The sequence below is a fragment of the Carlito syrichta genome, unplaced genomic scaffold, assembly GCF_000164805.1.
Source record: "Carlito syrichta isolate Samal-C Ts95f unplaced genomic scaffold, Tarsius_syrichta-2.0.1 Scaffold94750, whole genome shotgun sequence".
NCBI classification, from domain to species: Eukaryota; Metazoa; Chordata; class Mammalia; order Primates; family Tarsiidae; genus Carlito; species Carlito syrichta.
The window spans coordinates 88,721-106,985 of NW_007038846.1; the positions used below are offsets into that span (position 1 = coordinate 88,721).

The window sequence follows — 18,265 nt, forward strand, 5'->3', positions numbered from 1 at the left end:
AATCATGGACAAGATTAGGAACAAGAAAGAATTCACTTTTCTGGAATGTGCAAAAGACCTTTCCCAAGTGCTGCATTTTTAAACTTTTAATGCCACCCCCCCTTTCTTTCTCACCTTCCAGAAGGACGCTCACCAGTGGTGTGCGGTCACTGTTCTTGGTCTGCTGAACCAGCAGCTCCCCGTCATCCAGAACGCGGGTGACTGGGTCGCCCCACTTGATGATGCCATTCATAATGTAACTTGCATAATCCTCCTGGTTGGTGCCAAATGCCTATGGAGCCAAAGAAGAGTGTAAAGCATTTTGAGCACTTGTATTAAATACTGAGATATTTAAAAGCATAAAAGATAAGTAATAACTCCTACACACTCAAGTGTCATGCACTAGCCCATATTAAAGTAAAAAGCCTAGGGGGGAAAAAAAACTGTCTCATTTCACTTTTTACCCAATAGCAACAAAAGCTGCTTTGGGTGACCCTATGGAGTAAAAACAATAGATCCTAGGCTCCAATTCGACCAGGGCCCAAAGCCTCATAATTCCCAAAAGGTATGTCCCACTGTGCTTATTTCTGTAGAGTATGCAGTAGTGTGCGGCCATTCTGTTAAGAACAAAGGGAAGAGAGATTATGGACTTGGAAATAGAGACAGCTCGGCGGACACACACACTATCCCGGCACTGACTGCAGACATCATGGATTACCATGGGAATATAAAATAGTAATGGGCAACATCTCTACAAAAAATGCTTCCAACACTGTCCACACCAACTCAGAGGCAGGGGACACAAGTTAAATGGCACCAAGGTACATTTCCATGTATAACTATAAGCTTTAGGATGAGACAGAAACAAACAGCTGTAAGGGAAGCGTGACGGGTCAAGAAGAGCCACTGCCACGGATACTCATGCTTGAGCTCATGCCTACTGGAGCTGAAATCCTTCGTCTTCAACTTTGATCTCGAATGCTGTAACTCCCATCAAAACCGCTGCCAACAGCAGTCAGTAACTTCAGTGCTTACCCGCAAACTGTGGAGCGTCATAGAATTCCCAGGAGAACGAAAAGGAAAACAAAGCCCAACGCAAAGGCCAGATGGTCTGAGAATTTCCACATTTTAAAAATTATCACGTCCCCCAAAAGTCAGTCTTTGGTCATCTACTATATGAAATCATTTTAACAATTCTTTGGGACCTGCACCTCACAGAAGGTCACTTTTGTAACACTGTCCCTGAAACAGTCTCCAGTGGTCTTTATTACTCTGCCACAAAATCACTTTCCAGGCCACTTTCTGGGTGGTGCCCTTGCATACACCAGTGCTCTAATCCCGAGGAGAGGGAAATATTTGCTCCTTGGCTGACACATGGCAAATTCAGTGGTCCTGTCACAAGTTTTAAAGAAAGAGCCTAACAAACATGGCTGAATGGCTGTCCGAGGAAATATGTAGGCTGCTAGGTATTGTTTTTGAGGTCCAGGTATATATGTCAAGCCTCACAGCAGAAGCTTTATGCCTGGACCATAAAGCTGGCTCTCCTTGAGTGTATGATGTGTATGTCTTCCCTTCATATCCCAACATTTCATTTTTGTTGTTGTTGTTTTATCCTCCAGACCTTTGGAACAGAGTTCTTACTTCCTCATAGCTAAATTATTTGTCACTAAAAACAAAAAACCTTTACCTTTTAAAGTAATCAGTACCATTTAAAGTAATCATTTTATATTCAAAAGTCACAAGTCACAAAAAGGGCTAAAACAAATGAACTTTGGTCTTTAAAGAAGATACTTGCAAAAAATAACTGTCAAAAATACATAACAAAAAGGAAAATTAAAATGAATAAATAACAAGTGGCCAATAAGCTTATGAAAAGAGGGAGGAGGCTGGAGAGAGGCAGAGAGAGAAAGAGGGAGGGAGGGAGATGTTGTGATCAACACGTGGAGCAGGTACCGAATTTAGGTTTGTGCAGCTTGGGAATGTGTAAGAACCAGTAAGAAAACTGTATACTGATTCCGGTTCAGAATACAGTCAAAGGTAGTCATTAAAAAGTCTCAAAGCTGATGGGTCTGCCTTATGAGAGGCAGGCTCTCCATCCTAAGAAATGCCTGGGTGACCGCTGGTTAACCGCCCAGTCAGCAGGATTATCGTACAGATGTTTCTCATACCAGATGCTTCCAACACTGAGATCTCCTCATTTATAAGACCACACATAACATGGCCTTCCACAGTCCTGAGTAAAGCAGCACTCCTTTTTCTCCCAAATTGCTCTGGGCTTACACGTCACTCCAGGCGCATACTCACTGGCTTGATATCATTCTCCAAAGAAGCAAGGAAGTCTCCTCTGGTCACCTGCAGGCTCTCTGCTTTTTCCATGTCCACTTCCACTTTAGTACTGGCCTAAGTAGAAATGAAAATAAAACATAAGGATATTTAAGAATAGGCTGGGTGCGGTGGTTCTTGCCTATAATTCCAGCACTTTGGGAGGCTGAGGCAGGAAGACTGCATGAGGCCAGGAATTGAGACCAGCCTGGGAAACATCTCTACAAAAAATAAAAATAAAGTTAGCCAAGTGTGGTGGCGCAGGCCTGCAGTTCCAGCTATTGGGAAGCTGAGGTGGTAGGATCACTTGAGTCCAAGAGTTCAAGGCTGCAGTGAGCTAAAACTCTGTTGCTTAAAAAAAAAAAAAAAAAAAGAACATTTAGGAATTTGAGAATATTTTCAGCCTAATCATTTATGTAATAAGGGATTAATATGCATAACATATAGCAAACTCCTACAATTCAACAACAAAAAAAACTAACCCAACTCAAAAATGGGCAAAGGATCTGACTAGACATTTTTCCAAAGAAGATATAAAGATGGCCTTGTAAAGCGCCTGAAAAGATGCTCAATGTCACTAATTATTAGGGAAATGCAAATGAAAACCAGGCATCACCTCATACCCCCATGAATGGCTACTACAAAACAAGCCAGAAGTAGCACAAGCCAGAGAGGACGTGGAGAAGTCAGAATCCCTGGGCACTGTTGGCTGGTGGGAACGTAAAATATTACTGCAGGAAATGGATTGGTAGCTGCTCAGAAAATGAACAGAATGATCATATGATCCAGCAATTCTGCCTCTGCGTCTACACCCAAACTGAAAACAGGGCCTTGGAGAGACAAGGAGGCACTCATGTTCATGACAGCACCGTTCACAATCACGATGTGGACAGACACAACCAAAAACCCACTGATGGACGAATGGATGAACAAGATGTGGCCTATCCACACAGGGGACCTTCTTCAGCTTTCAAAGGAAGAACTTTCTGAGTCATGCCGCACTATGGGTGAACCTCGAGGACATTATGCCGAGTGACATGAGCCAGTCACAGAAAGACAAATGCTGTAGAATTCTACTTATCAGAGGTACCCAGAGTAGTTAATATCACAGAGATGGAATGGTGGTGGCCGGGACTGGGGAGAGGGGGCAGGAGTTACTGCTTATGGGACAGAGTTTCAGCTGACAAGATGAAGAGCTCTGGAGGCGAGTGGCAGGATGGCTGCACAACATTAGGAATGCATTTCATGCCACTGAACTGCGTACTTAAAAATGGTTACAGGCCAGATGCAGTGGCTCACACCTATAATGCCAGCACTTTGGGAGGCCGAGGGGAGAGGATTGCCTGAGCCTTTCGGGTTCAAGACCTGCCCTGGCAACTTGGTGAGACCTCATCTCTACAATAAAGAAAAAAAATTAGCCAGGCATGATGGTACGTGCCTGTTGTTCCGGCTACTTGGAAGGCTGAGGAGGAAGGATCACTTGAGCCCAGCAAGTCGAGGCTGCAGTGGCTGGGAGCATGCCACTGCCCTACAGCCTGGGCAAGAGTGAGGATCCAATTTAAAAAAAAAAAGAAAAAAAAATGGTTACAATGGTAAATTTTATTTATGTGTATTTTAACACAATTTTAAAAGCTGGAAAAAACAAGCAAAATACACCTCTCAAATTCACAAATATATATCCTTTATCCAGAAATTTATCTCACAAATATATTCATAAATGTGTACAAAGTTATATGCATAAGGAGATCTACTGCAGTCATTTGTAATAAAGAAGACTGGAAGCATAGTAAACGTCCACCAAGAGGGGACTGGTTCAGTACATTATAAAACATCTGAACCAAAGACCACTGTACAGTCAGTGCTTAAAAAAATGGGCATCAGGAAAATCCACACAGAGGGCAGGGACAGTGAAAAAACACACAAAAAGCACACACAAGGATAGAACAATGGCTCTCTCCCTTGGCACACACCAACATGACCTCTAGAGCCTTGGGAGAGTAAGTCCCTGACATCCAAATGAGCTCTGTTCCGAGAGCGCATTCGTAAGTCCAGTAGAGTCAGCCCAGGCACCCAACTAACACAATCGGCTGTGCAGCACCAGCTACCTCGCCATCGTGACACTTGCTTCTGGACATCCTGGGCTTGAAATGAAGACACCGTGCTACTGTACTCTATCCAATCCTGTGCAGTATAGTACACAAAAGCAATACCACATGTGGTAGATGCACGCATGTGACAATGGATGCCAGACATGGGAACTCACTTACGCGACTAGAAATGATTGAACAGGTGAGTGCATGTTTGCCCAGCTCCCCCCACCCCATCCCACTCCACCCCCTGCCCCTAGGATTTTGATCTATCAGGTCAAGTTGCTGGCCCAGGCATTTACAGATATCGTCACAGGTGATTCTGACACTGATCCAGGTTTGAGAACCGTTACCCTGAGAGATCAAGACCTCCAACTCCAATTTGCCCTCATGCTTTGTGCTTGAACGTCTGCATTTATACTTTATATTCTGATTGGCTGACTGCACCTGGAGCTGACACCCAGACATCTGGAGAGGTACCGAGGCCTTTATCAGCCTGGAGCTGCCCAGACCTGACGAGTGATGAGGACACTGACACGTGTTTAATGCAACTGGACTCGCGACCAACAGCACACAGCAAGAAGGCCCATTTTGAGGTTGGCATCATGGCTTTTTAAAAAAAGGCATCTTTCCCAAAAAGCTGGCGAAAAACCAAAACTGTGTTAAGGAAACACCAACCTTCCATCGACTATTAAAAGATTATTATAAGATATGAATCATGTTCCTTTAGGAGCAGACTGCTGAGGCGAGACTTTAACGAGAAGAAGTCAGCTGGGATAAAAAGACTGTCAGGCAACTGTGGCAAAATGGCAGCAGAACACGTTTACTCATCTCCTTCCTGCCCCAAGTCCCATGCAATGAAGGACCGTGAGAGCGGAGTCAAGAAACAGAAGAAACATCTCGAAGTTTTAACACTGATCTAATAGGAGTCTCAGAAGGAGAGAACAGAAACAGTGATAGAGAAGGATCAATAAAAGAAAAGGAAAGTGTTTTCCAAGGCTGAAGAAAGGCGTGTCTTTGCAGTTTAAAAGGTTCAGTGAGTGACGCCTGGGATAAATGAAAGAAAACCCACAGCTGGAAACGGTTGGAGCACCAAGGATGAGAACCCTGGACCCTCCTGACAGATAAATGCAGGCTGCCCACAAAGAAAACTGAGTACGGTCACTGTGATCACTTGTGTTGGCAACACCAGAAACTAGAAGACAATGACAGCTGTTTCAAAAGCACGTCTGGAGAGGGCATCCTCGCGCACACAAGTAGGCAGGTGAGTACTTTGATGACAGTAAGATTTTCAACAGCCACAACCAGGAATAATCTACAGTAAATAAATTGATCAGCCGGGCTCAGTGGCTCAGCCTGTAATCCCGCGCCTTTGGGAGGCTGAGGTGAGTGAATTGCCTGAGCCTGCGGGTTCGAGACCCGCCTGGGCAGCAAGACCTCATCTCTACAATAAATCAAAAAAATCAGCCGGGCGTTGTAGCGCATGCCTGTAATTCCAGCTACTCGGAAGGCTGAGGCAGAAGGATCACCGGAGCCCAGCAGGCGAGGCTGCGGTGGCCGGGAGTGGCCACTGCACTCCAGTCTGGGCGACCGAGTGAGACTCCAACTCAAAAAAAAAAAAAAAAATAAGTTGATCATTCATTTATGATGTTTACTGAGTGTCTACCACATATCAAGCATTGCTCCAGGAACTAGAGATGAGCAGTACATAAACAGACAAGGTCCTGACTCTATGGACCCTACATCTGAAATGACATGATAATCTAGAACACTGCACATTTGCCCAGGATAATAAAGGGGCCTTGCACATGCTGACATGGAAAGCTACCCAGGACACATCTGCAAGTGAAAGATGCAAATTGTATTATAATTCCGTTAATGTTCATTTTTTTTTTAAAAGCACATATGTATATGAATGTGAATATAAAGAAAATCAACCACGAGGGTATTCCCCAAATGCTGGCTAACTCTGGAGAGAGGCGTGTGGGAGATGGCCTTTCTTCTTTCTCCCCAGGAGCTCTGACATCTCAGAATCTTTTACAGAAATGATATATCCATGTATGACTTCTATACTGCTACTAAGAAAGCAGAAAGTACTGTTTAAGAGTCAGATAGAGTCGGGCTCGGTGGCGCTGAAACTCAAAAAAAAAGAGACAGATAGATAGATAATCCACTTAAATAGAACAATTAACACTTAATTACTAATCGGATTTTCACTAGTATATGTTAGGCATGCGATCAATATTTATTTGGCATTTCTAAGTTTTTAAAAACAGAAATGGTGTTTTGAGAAACAAGCACCTCTGTGAAAGAATTATGACCGTCATTATCTGTAAATGTCTATGGTTCTTTAGAGTTTATCATGTTCATATACATGACCTCATTTCATCATATCACACTGTCTCATTTTATACTTACATAGACCAGAGGTTTTCAAAAGTCCTTAAGGGTAGATATAGGACGACTTCTGTCCTAGGTACACTTATATAGAGGTTTCAAGTCTGATTAAAACTTTTTGACACATCTAAAAGGATTTTTACAAGCTTCAAACTTCCAGGAGAAAGGAAAGAAGCAGCCCAGAGAGAACCTTATTAAAATTGCAACAATGCTACCACCTCAGGTTAAGTGTCTCCTCCCTACATGGCCCCAAGTTTTTACCATGATATTTTTTCTATTCTGATTTGCTCTTATAGCAAAACTGAATTCAAACGACAGCCACATATAGCAACATGAAAAAAAAAAATCTCATCCATCTTTCAACGTTTGCCAAAAAAGGACAGAGGCAAGTGTAAAGTCTGTCTTTTTACTAATTTTTAAGAAAGGATTTGCCCAATGAATGGGCAAGTCCCTTCTTAAAAGTGAATTCAGATGGCTGGAAGAGGCATTTAAGAATAAGTTGCTTTCCAGTTCTTCAAGAATTTTAGAAGTTACAGAATTGTAAGCAATCAATATTCCAACAGTCAATTATGCCTACCTGTTCATTAAAATAATTTTCCAAAGGACTTCTCTTAGCCAACTTCAATTTTATCAAAATTCATAGAAGTTTACAATTCTACACTTTTATTCATTCAGAAGACCTTCCTTCATTTGCTTGAACTCATATGGTTTTTTTCCTGCATTTTATTTATAACAGGTAATCAATACAGCAGCAGCAGCATCTTTCAGCTTTTACCTGCAGAATCTAATAAACTCGTATTTCAACACCAGCAAATATTGAGTGGTCACCCTTAGATTTCGTAACCTTTTAAATCTGACCTTTCAAAGTTCTTATCATTCCTCTTAAATTAAGCATACAATGACCTTAATCAATCAAAAATTCTGTGGCAAATAAGAGATATTTTATTGAAATTCTACAAACCTAACTCAGAGCTGTGACTCTGGCAGAAAAGTGCGTGTGCGTTCCCTCAACTTATTTCCTCACAACAGATTAGAGAAGAAATTTGGATTATGAGTCTTCGCTACCTGAAGCAGAAATCCCTTTCAAGATAAAAACAAACAAATGTCACATGAATTTTAGCTGACTGCAAATATGGGTCAACTACAAACGCCATGAGCGTCAGGTATTTATGGGCAGATTTTCCACAGGTTTCAGAAAACCTGAAAAAACAGTTTAACACGAAGACTTGTATCTTTGTTTAGGCCTACATCTTTTGAAAAGGAAGCCAAAAAAACATTAATAGTGGCCTTTTATACTACGAAGAAAGAACGTTGAATACTGTAGACGTTGTAAAGTTCTATAACAACTTTAAATCATAAGCTTCAAATTAAATATTTGTCAATCACCACAAGTAAAGTTACAGAATCGACAGCGATGGGAAGACCCAAATCGTGTATCTTTTGTTCAGCTGAACAGGAATCTTGTTGGAAAATGATGTTTAAAGACCTCCGACAATGTGATTTCTTTCAATGCAAAAAAGGAAATAACTGTCAGTAGTTCTTTTGGGGTACAATGAGTGCCCTACATGGCTTCCTAGTCCTTCAGGTGCCTACGCAGTGCCTTGCATCAGTTACCCCGTAGACGCTATAACAAATTAAATGCTGTGTCATTTGACGCTTAAAGAGAATTCAGCCACATGGAAAAAGTGAGGGAAATCACAGGGACTATTTGTACTACCTCTTACTTGTAAATCCAAAGGATAATATGTTCTATACAGGGGTAATAGACATTTAAGTATTTATATAATTAGCAAAATTGTAACAGTAAATAGTCAATAAAAATCAGAAATTCGGATACTGAAAAGGATGCATATGATATCCTCTCAAATCAGCCAATAACCACAACAATAGAAATGACTAGCATCTACAGAGTCTGTAAGGCACTTCTATGGACAGTCTTCGATTTCATTCTCACAAAAATCTGATGAGACAGGCAGTATTTCCCCTTGGCAGGCCAGAAACAACAAAGCGTAAGAAATGAGCACACAGCCACACCTCTGACTGTGAGGTCTGCAATCCTGCCTCACTCCCCGAGTGTAGGTAAACCCAAGGGGTGCCTAAAGAAAGCCTGCGTCTTAGTGAGACAATGGCTTAGAGTAACATTCTGGGAAAGGATGATTGTAGCAAAAATGACACATGACTAAATTAAGAGGAAAATCCCAGGGCTAATGTACATGGGAAGTTCGGTGACCAGCAAGCCAGCTATTGCGGATTATACCAAGGTGCGCTCACAGGGTCTGAGACAAAGGATTAGGAGGGCAGGGAGCGACTGCCCTGAAGTCATCATTGCTTCTTCCTGCGACACTTCTCATAGCAAAGCAGAAACATGAAAAGCTAGGCCTTGAGTGGACCCCTTCTAGACAGGAACCCACAATGCATTCCCACAGTGCCCAGGCCTTCGGTACTCTTGAGCCAGAAACAAAGCCACTTCCATCATGCAGGACAATGACGCCCTACAACAGAGGCCTATGTGTCCTCACTTGGGAAGGTTGACTGCACACCTGCCATGTGCTCAATGTTGAGACTTACTTTGGGTACCATGGGGGAGTCAGAGACAGGGAAGACACAGACTTCAAATCTACAATGGTGTTGGTGAGTGTTCTCCGTAAGGGTCAGACGGGACTACCCTAGGCTCCAAGGGCTGTCCCTTCTGCCCACAAGCAGTCTTGCCACCACCGCACGCTAGCAGTCAGACAACACATACATTAACGGGTGTGACTGTACTCCCAAAAATCCTTTATTCACAGGAACTGGTGGCTGATTGGACTCCTGGTCTGGAACCACTGATAGGATATGCCCAGATACCTACCACATGCTTAACCCAACTGTTCAGGCTTTGATTATCTCCTGCCTGGACTGCCATCAAAGCTCCCCTCCCTGGTCCCATCTCGCCAACTCTACTCCCCTAAATACTCCACTAGACGCAGCTGCCAGAATGATCTTATGTTTTAACACTATGTCACACTGCTATTCTCAAAACTCTTCAATGGCTTAGCACTACTCACAGGAAAAAAGTCCACACTTCTTAGCGGACTATAAAAGGCCCTTTATGCTCCGGCCCTGCTGCAGTCTCCTGACTTCATCATCTCTCTTTCTGCCGCCCCCCACTTCTGTGCTGAAGCCACACTCAGTGACCCCAACACACTGTGCTGTTCTCTGTTCCTCTGCACGTGTCCTTTCCTCTCCCTAAAACGCCCTGCCCCACCCCAAGAGACACCCGTGTCCACCCAGGAAATTCCTCCTGAAGGTTCCTCTCACCCTGCATGCGGACAGAGCCTGACGCAACCACCTTCTCCCCTGCATGTGCCCTTTGCGCCTGCCTGTGAGGGCGTCAGCTGAGTGCTGCTCACTGGCAGGCCGTGTCCTTCTCTGCAGCTGCGATGTCAGCTCCTAGCACGGTGTCCAGCACATGGGAGGCAGCCACTGCTGAGTGAATCTATTCTGAATCGAAGTCAGCTGAAGGCACCATAAACAGTATGCTTCTATTTCAAGAAAGACAGAGTAGGTCATCCTCGAAAGGGAAACTAGAAAGGCTTGAGAGCAGTGGTAGCAAAAGAGCCCAGCAAAGAGGAGACAGGCGGACACAGAGGACTCAAAAGACAGAACAGAAACAGGCTGGACAGCAAGCTGCCATCTGCGGACCACTGAGCATGGCAGTCTGGGGGTCCTATGGAGGACAGCCAGGAACATGCTTGGAAAGGCAAGTTGGGGTCGGATTGAGAGGACCTGAGAGTCCAGGTCCAGAGTCTGAATCTGTGGTGACATACAGTGGGAAGTCACTGGCGGGGTCTGGACGGTGGAATGGCATGGGACAGGAAGGCCAGTCACAGCAAAGGTGGGTGGGTGGGGAGAGCTGAAGGGTGTTGCCAAGACAAGCCACCATGGCTGGCAGGTAACGTGATGCAGGACACAGCAGCACAGCAGTTACCAAGGGTGACCCTGAAGTTTTAGCCTGGGAAATGGGGCACACAAGAGAACAGAAACAGGAAGAGGAGGAGGAAAGACAGTGAGCTGAGTTTTGCAACATTAAATCTGAGACCTGGTAGGACATCCAGGTGAGGGTGCTCAGAGTGAATATGAAAGTGGGAGACAGAGGCGCTCAAGCGCCAAGACATCAATCTGGCTAATTTATCAACGTGTCCACAGGCGACAATGGAAACCCCAAGAAAGCTGACAGCAAAGGATGTGGAGCCCTTGATTCACCAAAATAAAAGATGCCTGCATGCATTTCTCCCATGGCAACTACAACATCATCAGGCTGATTTGAAAATACGTCCACTTCCATGGCTCTGAACTCCTTGAGAGAAGAGCTTCTGCCTTACTGACATTATGTCTCCAGCCGAAACATTGAGAGCAGCAAGCACTCAGTGTCTCTGCTGAACAGAACAGCCCCCATACTTCAAGTATGCAGAAAATCCAAGCTCCTGTGGCATGTTACAACTTAATACAATGCAAAGATTTTTTTTTAAAACTTCTTCAAAATTTTCACTTCCCATGTCTGTGCCAGACAGCCCGAGGTCAGTGAGGCAGTACTACCCCGGGCAGACGCGCATGGTGCCGTCCTCTGTTCTGCTACAGGACAATGCGACAGAAGGCGATGGGTTCTTATTCCTTTCACCATCCCATCTCCATCGAGAGTCAGTGTGACCCTGGCCCCGGCACACCGGGAGGAAAGAGCAAGGATGTGGCATGGCACCTGTCACGGGCTTTGGACTTCCTACCTTGATGTGTCTGTTCATGGCGGTGGACTGTGCTGCGCGCACCAGGCCCTCCAGCTCAGCCCCGCTGAAGTTCTTGGTCTCCACGGCCAGCTCCTTAATGTCCACGTCAGCAGAGAGCAACTGGTGTCCTCGCATCCTGGCCGTGTGGATGTGAAGAATCTGGAGGCGGCCCTTCTCATCTGGCAGACCTGATGCAATTACAAATAAAACAGGCACTTCTTAGTCCCAGAAACATCATCCAAGGAGACCATCATCACCCTACCGCTTCTCTTACAGGGGCTCAAGCATGTAAACAGCTGCTTCTCGTGAGAGAACACTTTCTAACAAACACTGTGTCATGTGACATTGCTCCCGCCAGTGGGGAAGCACTGCAATGAGGATGGTTCTGCCTACCTATCTCCATCTTCACCTCCAGTCTTCCAGGTCGAAGAAGCGCCTCGTCGATCAGATCTGGTCGGTTGGTCATTCCTGAACACAGACGGTACAACAAAAAGCAAATGGTCAGAGTTCAGAAAGCAGGCAAAACGTCCCTTCAGGACACTTAGGAATAGCAGTTTCCCTAATGAGCTAAGAGGATAGTCTATAACAGTCCCACTGAAAGCACAACTATTCTCAAATAAAATAACATTTGTTCTTGCTCTGCTCTAAGGTGAATACTTGGAGACTCTCTGTTTCAGTACTGTACAAGCCAGCGGAATGTACACGTAACAGAAACCTGCAGGACTTGAGAGAAAAAGTTGAGGTTCGGAGAGTGAGTGACCCAACAGAATGGTGACATGAATCCACTCTGATCCCTAAGTCCCTCCACTCTTTTGTAGGCCAGTGGCTTCAATCTTTATAAAATGGCACTCCCCTCCCCTCAAAAAAGCCATCTTAAGAGAAGCTCAGGACATAAAACACTTAAAAGAAGACGCTGCAATAGGTACACTGGGGCACCTCTGAGGACCCCTGGAAGTGCCAGGACCCAGGCTGAAAACCACTGCCTTCCACTCAGCTGCCTTTTTCATCTGTGGCTGAGCTTGAAGCTTAAACCCACACATTTAAGATCCATCTTTTACTTTTCCTATCAAGGCTGGACACTGAAATAACAAGAGTCTGCAATATCCCTTGAGCCTAAGTTAGAACCACTGGCAAGACAACATGATCACAACTGGGACAGAGCCCAATTCAGAGCCTGTGCCTGACGTTTGTCGGGGAACAGTGCTTCTCTTAAAAAGGCAGACGCACCAATGACCAGGATGTTGTTCAGTTGCTCCACGCCATCGATCTTGGACAGCAGCTGGTTGACGACAGTGTCGTGCACACCTGTGCTCCCGGCCATGCTTCCCCTCTGCTTGCAGATGGCGTCAATCTCGTCAAAGATGATGATGTGCAAGCCACTGTTAGCACCAAGCTGTTGGCGAGGTCAGCACATAAAAGGATCACTAAACAAGCCGATCCAAAGAGCAAGGCAAAGCTTTCAACAGACTGACTTCCCTCCACTTTGACTCATAAAAGCAGCAAGTGCAGTCATGGCTGCTGTCCACTCAAAGGTTCTGGAACTGCCTTCTCAAAGTTCTGCAAACTGAACATGCATCCCAGCACCTCATATTTAATCGCCTTAAGACAGAATTGGGCAGTATATACTGGTACCTTGTACGTGTGTGTGTATATATGTGTGGAGCGAGCGAACAAGAAACAGACTAGTTCATCAAGTAACTATATGTTAATGTATGCATAGTTCTTTTTTTTGTAGAGACGGGGGTCTCGTTATGTTGCTCAGGTTGGTCTTGAACTCCTGGCCTCCAGTGATCCTCCTCCCTCAGCCTCCCAAAATGCAGGGATTAGAGATGTGAGCCACCACACCTGGCCTATGTACATCTCTTACCTCACTGTTTGGAAGAAATTTTCTACTTGGCAGGTAGATTTGCTAAATCAGTGAGTGACATCTCCCTCCCTTTTCCCTTGAGTTTTGGCGAGAACAGTCCCAGATGCAGGAGGTTTAACGTTTGTTTTGTTATATTATGTAATGAAAGATTCGCTCCAACCACAAGTAACCTGGGAACTGGGCAAAGGGTGAAGGACTGATCCTGGTTCCTATTCACCCATCTCACAGAGAAACAGGTCCCCTCTCCCCAAGGGCAGAGTGACAACGGAGACACTTCCCAGAAAGAACACAGGGTAAGTGGCACTGTTTCTTCCACACAGTGATCTCTGTTTTCGTTTACTGGAAACAGAGTTGTCACCAAAATAAATTAGTTTATATTTTTTGAACCTTTAAGAGATGCGCTCACTTTTTAATACTAATAATTTATTAGGTTGATTTAACACGGGTATTCTAGCAATTCATATTTAAGTAATTAAGTCTCCTATTAGGGAACAAAGAGTAATGTGCACTCTAAGAATTTCCTTTTTTAAATAAAAAACATTCAAGATTAACAAAACTGGTGAAAATGAACATAAACCAAATATGACAACATATGGGTAATAAAAACTACATGGTCAGCATAATAAGACTGAATTAGGAATGATTAGTATCCACTAAATCTCTGGTATGGATGTAACCTTTTTTCAAATAAGAGTTTTGTTTTTAACTATGTTATAAAAGTAGTAGGTATGTTAAGAGAGTGAAAGTTGTAAAACAAACAAAGTTTAAAAATAAAGCCAGACATGGTGGTGCATACCTACAGTCCCAGCTACTTGGAGACTGAAGCTGCGGTATGGCTAGCACCTAGGAGTTTGAGTCTCACCTGGGCAACATAGCAAGATTCCATCACTAAAAAAATAAAATAAACTACATTCACAGCAGCTCATGGCTGTAATCCCAGAAACTCAGGAATCTTAAGTGATAAGACTATTTAAAGTCAAGAGTTCAAGACCAGCCTGAGCAACATAGCATAATCCCATCATTATCAAAACACCACTACCACCACCAATAACAAAACTACATTATATCACCTAAAGACACATGCTGTCAACATTCTACAGATTTCTACACTTTTAGTTTATTTTAACTAAAAATAAAAATAAGGAAATTGCAATCACCTAAAATGGAACTGTGTAATATTTTGCACCCTTTCTTTCAGCCCAGGCACTCTCTTAAACCCTCTTCCATGTCTATACAATAAGATTTTTACTAGTTGACCAGCCTGGACAACATGGCGAGACCTCGTCTCTATAATAAATCAAAAAATTAGCTGGGCGCTGATACACCGAGCCCAGCCTTTTCTGTTGTTTTAAAAAATAAAATAAAATTACATTTGTCTGCTAGGTCCAGTGGCTCACAACTGAAATCCCAGCACTTTGGGAGGCTAAGGTGGGAGGATTGCTTGAGGTCAGGAGTTTGAGGGCAGACTGGGCGACATGTTGAGACTTCCACTCAAATAAATATTTAAAAACTAGCTGGGCATGATGGCACTTGCCCGTAGTTTCAGCTACATGGGAGGCCAAGGCAGTAGGCCCAGGAGGTCACTCCAGCCTGGACAGCAGAGTGAGACTCTGACTCAAAAAAATAAATAATTAGTTAAATAAAATCACTTGTGTCTAATCACTGAAGAGGTGGGTACTTTTTAAAAAATCATATTTTTCACTATTGGTAGTTTTTCTCTTATTATTTGATAGGTCTTCTATGTACTTTTCTGTTGAAATTTAAGAGCTTTTCCTGCTGATTTATTTTAAAGTGCTTTATATGCTAAGGCTATTACTATATTTGTTGTAAATATTTTACTCTGATTTGTTGTATGTCTTTTCATTTTAGTTGTGGAATATGTTTGATAAGTGGAGGGTTTGGGTTTTTATTGTTTAAGCAGTCAGAATTTTTCACACTTATGTTTTTGTTACTTTTATTCTTAAGATCATTCCCCATCACAGACACTGACAGTCACCTCCCTATTTTCTTCTCTTTTACATTTTTACCAAATTTATAACTCTTCATCTGGTGTTTTATTTTGTGTATGGGACAAGTGGAGTGAGAGTCCAACTAATTCTTCAGACAGTTAACTAGCTGCCCTGGTGCTGTTGACTGAACAAGTCTTCCTCTCCTCACGAACTCAGACGCTGCCTCCATAGGGTTTTGAACTTACCGCATGCTGGATTATTTCCAGCACGTTCACGCTGGTCCTGGATCTGGGTAAGTCCTCGTCTCTAACTCTGCAGTGGGAGGTCGCTCTTCCCTCCACACAAGCTACTCCTTTTTCATGACTAGTTTGGTCATTCTCAACCATGTCAACTTCCAAACGAACATCAGAATCATTTTTTGGCGGGGGGAGGAATTTCACCGATGAAAAACAAGAAAGACGCAAAAGCCCACACTTTCCTTGAAATTAGATCAAATCTTTAAGTTAATTTAGGAGATACTAGCACCTTTATAGTATATTGGGTTTTGCTGTTGTCATCGTTGTTGTCTCCCTGTCGCCCTGGTTGGAGTGCAGCAACACCAGCACAGCTCACCACAGCCTCAACCTCCTGGGCTCAAGATCCTCCTGAGGAGCTGGGACTACAGGTACACGCATCCAAGCCAGGCTAATTTTTAAATATTTTGTAGAGACACAGTCTATGTTCTCTAGGGCGGGCTCAAACTCCTGCCTCGACCTCCCAAAGTCTTGAGATTATAAATGTGATCCACAGCACCCAGCCCCAGTCAAGCTTTATAGTTTTGTTATATAAGTTTCTTCATAAAGATTTCTAACTATTTATGCTTTTTGGTTGTACTTGTGAATGGGATTTTTCCACTGTATTTCAGAAATGGTATAAAAGTATAAACGATATATATTAATTTTATATATGCTTCTTTTATCTGGCCAATTTACTCTTACTTATAATATGCAAGTTTTAAAAAATCTGGTTCTTTTGAATTTTCTAAGTAGACAATCATATAGTCCACACGTACTATATGTGTTCTCCTTTCTAACAGGTATCCTTGTTTTGGGGTACAAGAAACTGTACCTAAACAAAGACACAAAAGGAGAAAGACAAGGTCTAATACACAAGAACTTAGGGACATGCAGGGTCACTGGACAGAAGCTCAGAGTCAATCAAGGCTCCATGGAAGGTAACAGAGTCAGCCTCACAGGGAAAGGGAGGCAGCAGGACTCTCATGAAGCATCGGCATCTAGACCCAGGCCCCGCTAGGAAGCAGAGGAGGTCACTGCACGTGGGGCAGGAACACAGGCTCTTCACGTCGAACGATGCTGTTCCTGCTCCAAGAGAAGCGAAGAGTGAGGAGCTGCGGATGGGAGGTCAGCAAGAAACAGACAAGGCACACAGATGAGGAGGACAGACCTGATAGGAGAGTTCTGGCGAGGGCACGACAGTCACGAGGTCAGCTCATAGACCTGGCTGCGTCTGCATGTGGGAGGGAAAAGGGACAGTGAGGTAGGTGAGCGGGTGGTTACGAGAGAGCTGCAGGAGGGAAGAGACGTAGGTAAGAAATGTCCGCTGGAAAGCAAGACACGGCCGGCTGAACAAAGGAGGACAGAGACAGGTCTGAGTCACCTGCAAATCACCAAAACTAGTCTAGGAGCAGCGAGGTTTTGTAAGAAGATTAATCATGTAATTAAGCTGGAGGAACACAGAAGCGGGACAAGTTCTGGGCTACGATACCAGAAGATGCCCACAGTAACTGGAAGAAAGTGGGGGACAGAGGGGGACACACAACAGAGAAGAAAGATGAAAGGCAACATCCCAAGTAGGAGGAAAAAGCGTTTCAGAAATGGCCTGAAGGAAACTGGGCCTAAAACAAACCTGAATCTACAAAGTATGTTTTTAATCAACAACAGACAAAGCATGTGGCCTAGCAATTCTACTACCTAGCTTACTGCAGCCTTGCTCACAAGTGACCCAACTGCAAGGCGCCCAAAAGCCCTTCGGTGGGTCAACGGACAAAACGTGCACATCTGCACAACGGAATAGTACACAAGAAGAAAGAGGGACGCTTGACACCTGTGACGATGGGATTCACCTCCAAGGCATCATGCCAAGTGAAGACGGCCAGTCCCAAAAGGTTAGACACTGGAGACTCTATACGATGTTCTTGAGGAGACAAACGACAGGGGTGGAGAACAGACAGGTGGTTACCAGCAGTTACCGGCAGAGGGAAGGTGACAGCCTGAGGGTATGTGGGGGTGAGGGGTGTCACATTCCCTATCAGGATTTGGGAGGTGGCCCCATGAATCAATGTATGCATGTTAATACTCTCAAAACTATACACCAGGAGGAAAAAAAGGTCACTTTTACTGCATGATAATAATACTAAACCAGATGGCATATCTTATAAGACACTCTGATTCACATTGTTTATTCCATGATTCAGAATATTGTTCCTTCTTTAATACAATTCTGTGCAGGATGACAGCCAGTGTCCATTAAAGTTTCTAAAATTTACCTGGGTTTTATTTTTTCCTGATTATCACTTACAAATTGCTCTCCTTCCACAAATACAGAGGGGACCCTAAAAAGATGAAACTGGCCAGGCTCAGTAGCTCAGCCTGTAATCCCAGAGCTTTAGGCCAAGGTGAGTAGATTGCCTGAGCCCAAAGGTTCATGACCTGCCCAGGCAACTTGGCGAGACCTCATCTCTACAAAAAAGCAAAAATTAGCCGGGCATAGTAGTGCACGCCTGCAATTCCGGCTACTTGGAAGGCTGAGGTGGAAGGATCGCCGGAGCCCAACGGGTCGAGGCTGCAGCGGCCGGTAGCGTGCCACTGTACTCCAGCCTGGACAACAGTGAGACTCCAACTAAAA

At 44.0% G+C, this 18,265-nt stretch overlaps 1 protein-coding gene across 1 annotated transcript in view; it reads right to left on the reverse strand.

Annotated features, from left to right (window-relative positions):
* The window catches only part of NSF (N-ethylmaleimide sensitive factor, vesicle fusing ATPase), a 138,868-nt gene that overhangs the window by 41,644 nt on the left and 78,959 nt on the right, over positions 1-18,265 (reverse strand). Inside the window, exons 10-14 of the mRNA XM_008061589.2 lie at positions 12,773-12,938; positions 11,939-12,013; positions 11,546-11,733; positions 2,284-2,379; positions 115-271 (exon numbers count right to left, since the gene is read on the reverse strand). Of these exons, the coding sequence (XP_008059780.1) occupies positions 115-271; positions 2,284-2,379; positions 11,546-11,733; positions 11,939-12,013; positions 12,773-12,938 (682 nt within the window). The remainder of the gene's footprint in view (positions 1-114; positions 272-2,283; positions 2,380-11,545; positions 11,734-11,938; positions 12,014-12,772; positions 12,939-18,265) is intronic.